General features: G+C 34.3%; 1 protein-coding gene across 1 annotated transcript in view; it reads right to left on the reverse strand.

The window, feature by feature from the left end:
• Positions 1–12,164, reverse strand: part of CNTNAP4 (contactin associated protein family member 4) — a 261,311-nt gene that overhangs the window by 22,218 nt on the left and 226,929 nt on the right. Inside the window, exons 16-18 of the mRNA XM_027815469.2 lie at positions 10,153–10,323; positions 4,824–5,042; positions 719–958 (exon numbers count right to left, since the gene is read on the reverse strand). Coding sequence (XP_027671270.2) covers positions 719–958; positions 4,824–5,042; positions 10,153–10,323 — 630 coding nt within the window. The remainder of the gene's footprint in view (positions 1–718; positions 959–4,823; positions 5,043–10,152; positions 10,324–12,164) is intronic.

Here is a 12,164-nt window from a genome sequence, read left to right on the forward strand (position 1 = left end):
AGGAGTACTTTATTCTTGAGGTGGCAGTGGTGGCAGGAAAGATGTGTTCATTAATTCAAAGGAACATGGAGTTACGGCATTTAAGCCACCGATAACTTTGCAGAATTATTTAATATGTGGAGGAAACAAGTCATTTTTAGCAGACCAGAATTATATGCAACCAAAAGTTCTAGATAAACTTTTGTTCTTAAAATTCAAACTTGATGAAGTGTGATGGTCTATTGGTATGACACCATCACCAAAGAACTCCTTTTAAATGGCTGAAAACATGGGCTCAGACCTGTTTCTGCTGATCTCATTTTCTTGCAGTAGAAAGAAGTGTAAAGTTCTTCTGTTTCTTTGTTTCCCAAATTTAGTCTTGATTTTGAGATTAAGACTTGAAAGACTGAAATCTAAATGCTTATTCATAAAGTTATAGTTCCTACATTTAATATAATATAAAAGAATCAAAGGAATTACATAACACTGAAAAAAGGATGCTGATCCTCTCAGGTATGTGATTCCTGCTTTAAATAATACATAATGAACATATCCCTGTAAGACAGTGTTTAGCAAAACTTACACTTATTGAACACATTCAGCTGAATGTTTCTTTAAATTAAGTAAAAAATAAATATTTTGCAAGCATTTAGACTTATGTTTAAAGGGATGTAAAGATATTGTCCTGGACTGTATGGTCCTGTTTTCCATAATCAATAAAGCTAAAAGACACGCTTGCCTTTCTTACAGAATGGCCCACCATAGGCAGAGAAAGTGCAGTCACAGGAGAATCCACTGTATTTCTCTCTACATTTTCCACCATTCTGGCACAGGTTACCATAGCTGCTACAATGTCCAGGACATCCTGATTCAACTCCTGGTGTTATCTTTGCTCTCTCTTCAAGGTCAAGGGCCATTCCATTCAACTGTAATGAACGAATGCACCCCAAAAATCCTTTCTGCCTGGATGCTGTCCCACCTGAAATAAATTCATATAAGCTTTTAAAAATTTTAAAGAATTGATATGTAAAAACCTTTTTATGTTTTACAGGCCCTGAACAATCTACCATGAATTTCCAAGATATAAGCCTATACATGTGAAAATATTTAGACATAGCTTTAAAAGTATATCTGATCTCTTTTATTGTGACTAATTACAGGAAACCCTTGAAGTTTTTAACTGAGGAAAAATTTTTTGCACCATAGGATACCAAGCAACTATGCATACTACTTTTAATTCACAAAGCATAACATGAGACGAGACGAGACGAGACGAGACGAGACGAGACGAGACGAGACGAGACGAGACGAGACGAGAAGAGAAGAGAAGAGAAGAGAAGAGAAGAGAAGAGAAGAGAAGAGAAGAGAAGAGAAGAGAAGAGAAGAGAAGAGAAGAGAAGAGAAGAGAAGAGAAGAGAAGAGGAGAGATAAAAAAAGGGGGGAAAAAAGGAAAAAAGGGGGGGAAAAGGGAAAAAACCCAAGAAAAAATGAAGAAAAAATAAGAGAAGAAAAAGGGAAAAAGAAAAAAGTGGACTTAAGAGTGATAAGCTGTACAGTTTTACTCTTTCAGTATCTTACTGACTGATAAACTGATCTGTGTGTCTGTCTGTCTGTCAGTCACATGGCATGGATCATGATACCCTACAGCTGGTGTCTGGCTTAACATATTTTGTCTCATACTGGAATCTGTGCCCATTCTTTAGTAAAAGGAAAACTCATCCCCCTCACTACAGAGGAATACCTATCAGTATATACCTCACTATCAAACATATGTGATAAAGATACAGGGCAATCCTAAGACTAACAACAATTGTTGCTTCATCTGTTTTCACTTGTGTTTATTTTTGGCATCCTTCCTGACAGCTAGCATTTTATTCATCCTGATTGCTTAACAAGGTGTGCAATCTACATATCATCTCTCCTGTCTTTTGCTGCACAACATACTCTGATATTTGTCATCTCTTGTCTTTTAAAAAGTAGAAGTGGAAAATACTCCACAAGATGTAAGATTGCTAACTATAATTATCATGTGTTTCCATTTAACTTTTGGGTAAATATTTCCATGTGATCATGCATTTTGATCCTTTTCTATTTCATAGTTTGTAAAATCATTGGTGTTTCATGGAAAATCTTGACATAGCTGTTGTTATTTAAAGATATAATGGCACAAAACCACCTAACAACATGAAGATTTTATGTTATCTCTGCTAAAATGAGCAGTTTTAGACTTTAGTTCTTCTGAATTCTTTGGAAAACCAGATTTTATACAACTAAAAAGTAAAGAAAGAGGGGGTTAGGCTGAAGGAGTCACAGTCCCAGTAGGGTGGTAACTGACTGATGGGTAACTATGGCAGGTACTAGGTAGGTGAACGAGATGACATTTGAGTAAGGAGAGCCTCTGCTAACATCACTCTTAGGACACTGTATGTTTAATTTTTCTCTAGATCCTTGCACTGGCCTGAGCAGGCACTTCTGAGTCTGTACCAGTGGACTGTTAGTGGAAAGAGTCAAACAGTAAGTCTCATTATTCCCTCCACTGAAGAAAATTGTATTTCATTGAAGAGAAGAAATTATCTTATTATTAGTTGGAGTTATAAAAATTTGTATTATCCAAAACACGGGTTTAACTCAAACACAAAATAACCTAGACACCATATTGATCCACATGGCAGTATTGCAACCGCAGAAACATTACCAAAAAAAAAAAATCTTACTGCAGTAACAGCAAACCCTCACAAATTATATTCAGAAAATGCATAACAGAAATGATTCATAGGAATCACTATCATTTGCCATGTCACACTTTAAAAACACTGTTTTACCTGAACAAAAATAACAAAAATACCATTTTTATTAATTCTGCTCCAAACTATTTCAAAATAATTGTACAAACTCATCAGGGATTTCAAGGTACACAGTATAATAGTGAATGTTATTTCCATTTACTCCCAGGATCTTCAAGAATTTTCAGAAAGGAAAAGAAACCTACAACACCAGAAGCAAAACAACAGACTCACTCTCCTAATACAATTATTCACCTGAACATTATCTGAAGAAAACAAGATAGACAGCTTGCTTCTCAATAGGTCAAAGCAGTTTTTAAATTGTCAGCTCCATACAGAAGATGTATGTATATGAATTTACTAGAATTTATCAATTATTTGACAGAAAAAAAATACTCTATTCAATGGCCGATTACTACATAAATAATTGCTAGAAATTGAAAATGTCAATACAAGTTAGTACAGTATTTATTTTGTAGAAGGCTTAGAATTACAGATCAATAAATTGTCCAAATAATTAGAAAATTGTTTAGACTTGACATTACCATAAACACCTGAGAATTAGACCATTTCTTAGTCTTGCTTCACAGATCAAACCTTGCAAATTCAAACTGTTTCTATAAGAGCAGTTACATAGTAAGTCAAGTCAGAGGACAGCAACATAATTTATTGCAGCATAGTAAACAGGAATCTCCCAGCCCTTCTGTTTAGTTCTAGTCCATTACTGTGAACATAAACTAATTTAAGACTTTCTCTAGCTCTACAATAGCTAATATCTTGGATGTCTTCTCAGTTATAAAATCCTTCTCCATGCTTTTAATCAAAATATAAAATTTTTCACTGTTTGGTCTAGTCTCCACCTTCTACCTTTGATACCTTTTAAGGCACAGGTCAGAATTACAATCCCAACATACAAGGGTTCCCTGTCCATTTAATTTTTTCCTAAGGATCCACAGTTTCCCTAGCTACAGTTTCAGAACACCATTCCCCTTAAATGCACTCCTTCCCAACACACAGCAAACAAAATATATATTCATATAGTATGATGTGTCTCACAGCCGATCTAGACAAAGTTCTGTTTAAAAGTAGAGCAGGCATTACATGATCTTATACTGTATACCATACATATACACCAGAAACTTTTAAGTTCATAATATGGCGCTATTACAGTAGGAACACTACCATGTACATAACACAAAACTCTACATAGCTATATAATAGCTAAGTAAACATTAATTAGTTTTTTGTTATTCTATTTCTGCTTTTCCAGTGTTTTATCCAAATACATTAATGTCATATTTTCTAAAGTACAAAGGCAGAAACATTCAGGTAAACTTCTTCCTTTGAAGCTTTCACAGTTTAGACAGAACTAACCATAGATCTGAATTTCTCCTGGTTGTGTGAAATCAAAGAATAGTCCCTTGCTCCTGTTTCCAATACTAAGTAAACACAGTCTGATTATTTCATTAAATGTGTTAGCAAAGGGCAGAATAGATCACAGATTCACAGAATTGCAGAATGGTTTAGGTTGGAAGAGACCTTTAAAAATCACCTCTAGCCCAACCCCCCCTGCCATGGGCAGGGGCACCTTTCATTAGATCAGGTTACTCAAAGCCCTGTCCATCCTGACCTTCAACACTTCCAGTGTTGGGACACTCACAACTCTTCTGGGCAACCTGAGAAGTTGTGGAAGAAGAGAAACAACAAAATTTCCTTGAAATTACAGCAGTTACACATCTTCCTTCAGCAGATGACATCCTCTCAAAAAATTACACAAATGGTGGTCCTTTACTTGTTCTTCAAACAAACCTCAAAAGAAAATTTTAGTTGAATCTTGTCCAACAGTTAACCATAGGAATAAGGCACTGAATTTGTAATCTCAAAATAGAGCTACATAGCCATGGATTTTTATACAAAGAGTCTCATCTCATCCTACAAACTACTTTCAAAAGATCCAGCTGCCATTATTTTTTGCTTCACCCACCCACCCACACCCACACCCTTTTCTTATTTTCATGATGATAACTAGGAAAAATTATGTTAAATGAGTGGAGTGCTTACCCACAAAAAGCTGGCTGTTGAGCTGCAAGCGAATATGCCCATCAAGTGGAGCACCATGAGACCTTCGAGGAAGCTGATCTACTTGTAAGGATGCCTCTTTGATGTTTCGTTCAGCCTTTACATAGTGCCACTGGTTGTCATTTAAGGAAGTGAGTGATTGCACTCTAACTTCACTAGGTCCATTTCCAACATCAAATGAAAAAATTACTTCAGATGGAGCTATAAAGAGGACAGTAATAAAAGATATTTAAATTATTTCACCATTATTTGGGTCAAAAAATCATTAAGTGGCAAAACAAGTTACTTTAAGGCCTAGACTACTATTTCATGGGATAAGAATAAGACATTGTTTTAGGGGAATTTTACTTCAGGATACCTGTCCTCAAAGTTCATTATTCCTACTCACTGACAGTGAGAACAAAGATTTGTCCACAGCATGGAAATCAAATTGTCTGTGGGCCCCTGGAGAGAACAGTAGTCAGGAAACAGTGAAATGTGCCAGCTTCATTATTTTTCAGTTTGGATAAAAGGCATTTTTGCTTATATGCTAATTGATTACCATTGTTACTGTATTTAATTAATCACCACTATAATAAAATCAAAATCTTCTACTGTCTCTTTGCTTTTGTTATTTTTCACATGATTTCTGCAAATATTAGAGGGAAAATTTTGATGTAGTTTATAAAACTATGTATGCAGTGAATTAAAAATTGAGTAATTCCTAGGCAGCTTTCACTTACATGTCTTTATAGTTTGCTTAGAAAATCATAACTGAATCTTTGTAAGTCAAAAAAATAAGATGAAGAATATGCCAGACATTGAAGATTTGAAATTTATGAATATTCTTTCTGAAACTATTTCTTTCTCATATTCAAGAAAAATTGTGTGTGAAAATAAATAATCCCTAAACAAGGGGTTACAATCATTTTGAATTATTAAGGATTTGTTTAAAGGACTAGAGGCCTGAGAAGATTCCATGAATCTAAAAGAACATTTCCCATTTATGTCACTGGACTTTGAGAGAAAAACAAAGCAATTAGTAGTTGAGGGAAATATATCAGCTTCAAATAACATTTTCAAGGATGAATTTACAAATTAAAAAATATAATTTAATTAAATATTTTTATTTTCTTTTCACTTTCTAAAGATACAATAGACTTTTTATATCATTTAGATCCACTTTGGCCAACCTTTAGACTGAGTAATGCCACATGCTTGCAATCCCTTAAGCGCTAAATCTGGTTGCAATAAAGTATTTTTCTAGAACAGATGAACCTGGGAGACAAAAGTAAAATGAAAAATATACAAAGCATTTTGCTTCCCAAATAAAATAAGGCATAATGTGCAGTCAATTGTTAAACAGAAAACCTTTTGTAATAAATTATTTCTTCTGTTTAAAAGTAATCAGTATTTTATACAGTAATATGAAATAACTAATGTTTAAAACCGGTTCCTCAGTAAAATGAATTTCAGGATAGATTTGTCTTATTTGGACAAAGTTGAGAGCTCAGTTCCCCCTTACTGAGGGGTAAAATAAAAATAAAAAAATAAAAATAAAAAAAACAAACCCCAAAACAACCACACAGTAGGAGAACAAAACCAACAGAAACTCCACGTGATTGGGCAAGAGAATTTCTGCTGAATGTTACCTGCTGTAAGGAGGTGTTTGTAATCCTCTGGACACTGTTGAAGTGAAGCCTGAAAACACAAATTCTGCTTTGAACTCACTGAATGTGCCTATTAAATAACATATCAGAATGACAGATCTGATAAATATTACTACTGTTTAGATTTTAAAGGCAAGAAAAAAACATAATTTTGAAATAACCACTGAAATAGCGAATTATGTTAGTATCACTAAAAAAGTAATACATTCTTGAAAAGAGGGAGCCAGTCCCAGAAGTTCCAGAGATGAAAGTCCTGATAGCAAGGATGACTTTATGGTCATCTTTTGCAAGTGTCTGAAGACTGACTAGAATATGTAAGAAAAAGTGAAAAATATAATCAGTTAACATTCTGTAATATTTGAAATAATTCTGCTAAAACCAACTACAGTGGTTTACAAATTTGGAAGAAATTTGGCATTTATAAGCACAGTGGTCAAACCACCTAAAGAAGGCCATAGTATGTGAAGAGATGCTAACTGAGTTCTAAAATTTGTCCTCTTGTAACAAAGGACTGAGACAAAGAACATTTCCATCATTCCTGGGCACCAGGGGAGGGTATGTTCAAGAGTTACCTTCTGGTGCAAAAAACCTTTGTGGGCCTTACCTACCTTGGTGTTACTCAGAGATTTTCCAAACACTGCAGGGACTCTTGTGGCCCTAGTGCATTCAAACATAGGCAGAGCGCAGCTATAGATTGGCAAAGTGGAGCAGAAAATGTAGTTGATGGTAATCATGGAAAGTGGTCAGTGGCTAAGTGTGGCTAAAATGACTGACGGATAGCACAGTCAGTCATCAAGAACCATTCAGAATATCAAGGCTGAGCGTCACATGCAGAAGCAGAAAGTGATTACCAAGTAATATGCTACAGAATACAAAATGCGAGCACTTTCCATAAAGGAAACAATTTAATTCCACTCATCACTCATCCTGGACAGTAAATTGCAAATTTGGGCAGACAAAGCCCAACAGCAGCTGTATACTGACTTTTCAGAACTATTTTGAAAGCAACTGCAGAAGACTTTCCAAATAAACCATAGTGTTTTCAACCATACTTTAAATTTCTGTTTAACTTGTTGTTTTTAAATAGGAACCATCCTTCAGTAAACACTCAGTATAAAGTAGTTACACAGTCTTTTGGCTAAAGGATGTAACCTGCAAGTTACCTGTAAATACAAGTATTTAATAGAGTGTACCATTCACAGTTGAAGCAGCCTTGCTGTTTTCAGCGTCTACTTCTATAGAAGATTACAGGAACTCAGACAAAAATTCAAAGACCTAAGTATTTTATAATTCTGTCAGGGGGAAAAAAAACACAAACCAGAACAAAACCTACTAGCCAGTATCTTCTTCAAGACAATAAACTTTTCCTGTGTTTGTAAAATGGTTAGGTTGCACATCTCCATTTTTACTATCTTCTTCACACCTTCTATTAAGATTCCTGATCTGACACTTTTTCTTGTCAAACTTAAACTTACAGGTCTAAAGATCATTATGTCATAAATAAAAGAATTAGATATAAAACTTGAGAACAACCAACAAAATGCTAAGAAAAGTCATTGTGTTTACACATTTGGAATGCCAAATATTAGTGATGTAATGAGTTTTAAATAATTTCTAACACTTCCTCGTCTTAAACACAGACACCTGACATCTTCATTATTGTTATTTTTTATTATGCAAATCAAATATATTGATTTATGTGGAGCTATGAATAGAATATCAAGTGTAGGCTGGTGATTTGCATTTACATTTATTATAAAAGAGTACATGATAATGAGATCTAAATGATCTAAAAGAAACGTTCAAGTTGATAAAATATTTTTGTTTGTTTTCTTTTTTTTTTTTTTCTTTTTACGTTTTTGTTGGGGGTTTTTTTGTGTGTGAGAAATATACTTTTGATGGAAATGTATATTGCTCATTTCTGACTGATATTACCTTCAGTGCAAACACACAATTCTGGCTCCACTACAAACAATGCTACCTCTGATGTAAAGAAAAGGATAAGTTTGTCTATCCAATGAATCAAGATGTTTCTGGAAGTCAAGAAACATCTCTGCAATACTGAGATAAACCTTGTTTTTAAAAAGCTGAAAATACAGTCCAATTCAGCCTTTCACTTTCTATCATGCCTGACTAGTCACAAATCATATAAAAACCATAAACATACAGTAGTTTGGATGATTATGAATTAATGGGACAAGTGACACAAGTTTGTCTGAATATTAATATTCTAAAGAAAGAGTTATGGTCTTCTGCCAACTGTCTGAATAAATTTAGTTATCAATCAGAAGTATTCCTTTAACGCTTCCATGATTTAACTGTTTATTTTGAAAATGAAAAATCATTTATCACGCAAGAACATCATCATTGCTTCAGGCATTCTCCACTGAAGTGCTGTCCCCGTGTATTTTCTGTATTGGATGACACTAAGGTTATAACTCTACTGTATTTTCACCTGTTCACACAGCTTTAACAGAAGGCAGTTCATGTTCTTGGTAACCATGGTAAAACCTCTGTTGAAAACAGGATATCTTTCAAATACAGCACTACAGTTTGAGATAATGCAAACCAAATTGATTAAGCGTTACACGATATTCTATAATTAAATTGCCTGCAGAAGAGCACAGTAGGTGTTTTCCTGTTTGTTTCAATAATCTAAGACATTAACATTGGCAAAAAAAACCCCAAGGAAGCAGAATATTTTACTTTTTAATAAAGATGCATTACTGTTTCTAGAGTAATCGTTTGCATTGTATGATATATATATACACACATACATATATATATTAATTTGTAGTCTTCAGTGGAAAATACTACAATGGATTTGTAAAAACTTGAAGAACAGTCTAATCCCAAGGTACAAAGAGTTCTAAAGAACTCTCAAAGGCACCTGTCAAGTATAAGACGTTTTAATTGATATACCATTTAAAATTAAACCAAAAGTTTTTTGAAACGGTACTTCATCCTGTTAAATTTTCTCTCTTTTAATAAAGACCAGTATAAAACCAAAACAATGAGTCAACTAAGATAAAGCTTCCATTCTACATTAGTCATCTTAGTGAATTTAATGAGACATTTAATTTTCTCTTGTTCAACAAAAGCTGTAAAAGTCTAAAGATGTGGGTATGTAAGAGAAAAATAATTATGAGAAAGTGTGACTAAGCCAGGATACTGTGCCACATGAGGTCTGAGTCACACGTTGTGTCTGAGTGAATTTCCCAACAGCCAGATGTAATGCCTGGCCTTCAAATTTGGAGGGAGAGAATATGGTGACAAGGATACAGCGAACAAGACAAGGAGGAACAGCCTAAGCAGCCAGGGGCTGATTGCTGTGCTTTTGGACGAAGAACCCTGTGGGGCAGAAACTATCTTTGAATGGATATTTGTATACTCTCAGCGCCGGGATTTTTTTGGGAATGATAAAGTTCTGATAGCAGTAGTAACAGTCATAAAGCTAGAGAACAGCTCTAAAATATTTCCCCTTTAACCTAATTCTAATTTAGTCCACCTAAAATATAATAAATAGTAATAATAATAATAATAATAATAATAATAATAATAATAATAGAAATTATAATAGATAAGAAATAATAATAAATAATAATAATAAATAATAATAATAAATAATAATAACAACAACAACCATCAGTCATGTTACTTACAGTATAACTCTATCCTTATGAAGTCCTGAATTCCCAGGTTTTCTAAAAACACTCCAGAGGAAGCAGTAGTTTTAAAGAAAAATGAGAAATCTGCACTGAGCTCTCCATGGAAGGTGGGGAAATGCAGGTAGGACGTCTCTGTGTTGAAGGATGCTGAATTCCAAAATGTTCCTGGTTGTCAATGAAAGATTAAATGATAGGTATGATGTTATCTAATATTGCCAGTACAAGTTTTATAACCAATTAAACAAAGGAAAGTGCCCAGGTGTAGGAAGGAGTTTCAATATTCAGAATCTAACTTCCACAGAAGCTTCCTGCTCAGTCTATAACACAAAAGTGGGAGTTCTAGAAGAAACAGAAAAATTATTCAGCAAGACTAGTTAAGTTAACCAAAAACCGATTAATGGGACATAAAATGAGCTAAACAGTCAAGTTATCCTGATGTATCTTTTCATGAAGTAAAGAAACACAGCAACTTTGAATGAAATACTATACCTACATTAGCTAGCATAAACTATAACTATGATAGTTAAGTCTATTTCTTACCGAACAAGGAAAATAGTTTTGTTATTGTTGTAGTCCAGTGAAGTTTTACTAGATGTCACAAAGACAGTAAGATGCAGCTCTTGGTAATTATGGTGGAAGGAATTCAAAACAAAACAAAACATTTTATGAAGGTATCTTCTACTTCAGTTGACTGCAGTTTAGGAATTCATCTCCATTCTTAATTACATGATAAATTCAATGTAAGTGAGTTTTACTCAAACAAGGTTATGATAACAAACACAGATATTTTGCTGGTTTGATTTTTCTTTAAGCTGGCATTTAATCATGATTTGTTACACTTTGATCCTAATTGTTGAAAGGTTTATGTAAAAATTCTAATAAAACTTCTAATAAGACTATTATCTGCATTTATGGTGTTCAGCTAGAAGTACCTTGTTATTATTGCTGAATTCTTACAGATCTATCTGTATTTCTTCCTTAAGCTATATTGCTTTCTAAATCAAATGAGGCATTCAGTACCTTTCTGTCTAATTGAACATGGCCATTGCACATTCTCTTGATAATGCTGTGATCTGGGTCTAAACACTATGTAAAACTATGATTTTTGCTCCAGGCACTCTCTGTTTTTAGGGAGGGAGTAAAGACAGGAAAAAGAAATTTTTAAAAATTCTCTCTAATCTGCAAAATTAAACTCTGTGGTACAGCATACACAGAGGACTGCTCCACAGCCCAGTGAAATAAAATCCAAGTCTATTCCTCCTGACTTTTTAGCAGAGTTTTAATCATGGTTCACATCCTGCACCTAGAAAAACAACATGGCAGAATATTAATACGTATTCTGACAACTGCTTGCTGTGACACTCACCACTTGGGAGTACTGCCAGCCATCACAATTTAGATCAGCCATCATCACAACTTTTACATGGTAAGGCAGAGCTGTGAACAGTTTGCTCAGGCTGGGAGAGGAAAGCATAGCTTTGCACCTCACTCTCATGCTGCCTGATGGGCTCCTTATAGTTATTATCCTGTGCAAAGTGCTGTCAGCTGAAGGCAGCGGTCTTACATATTGGGTTCGATATTAAGTCCATGTTCCTCAACTCTTTCAGGTCATGGCTCCCACAGAGCAAACTTCACCACAGTTATGACTCAAGTATATAACAGCTATTTAAAAAACAATGGGCTGGCTGGTACTAGTAATTCAAACACAATAGGAAGTTTAATACCAGTAATTTATACAAAATTGGTAAAACATTGCTAGTAATTAGAAAAGAGACAATTGTGGCAATAACAGTCCAGTAAAGTAATGACACAATTAGCTTCAATGAAGCATTTGAATGATCTTTGTAAATCAGAATGGAGTCCTTCGGGGAGTGCAGGGATTCTTCTTCCTCTCTTGATTTCCTGTATTCTCTTATCTAGCTGTACTTTTCCTTAGCTCTGAAAATCGTGTGATTTATGAATCCTGAGCTACTTTATTGATAAAGTGGGTTAAATATAGATCTAGC

The sequence above is a fragment of the Falco cherrug genome, chromosome Z, assembly GCF_023634085.1.
Source record: "Falco cherrug isolate bFalChe1 chromosome Z, bFalChe1.pri, whole genome shotgun sequence".
NCBI lineage: Eukaryota > Metazoa > Chordata > Aves > Falconiformes > Falconidae > Falco > Falco cherrug.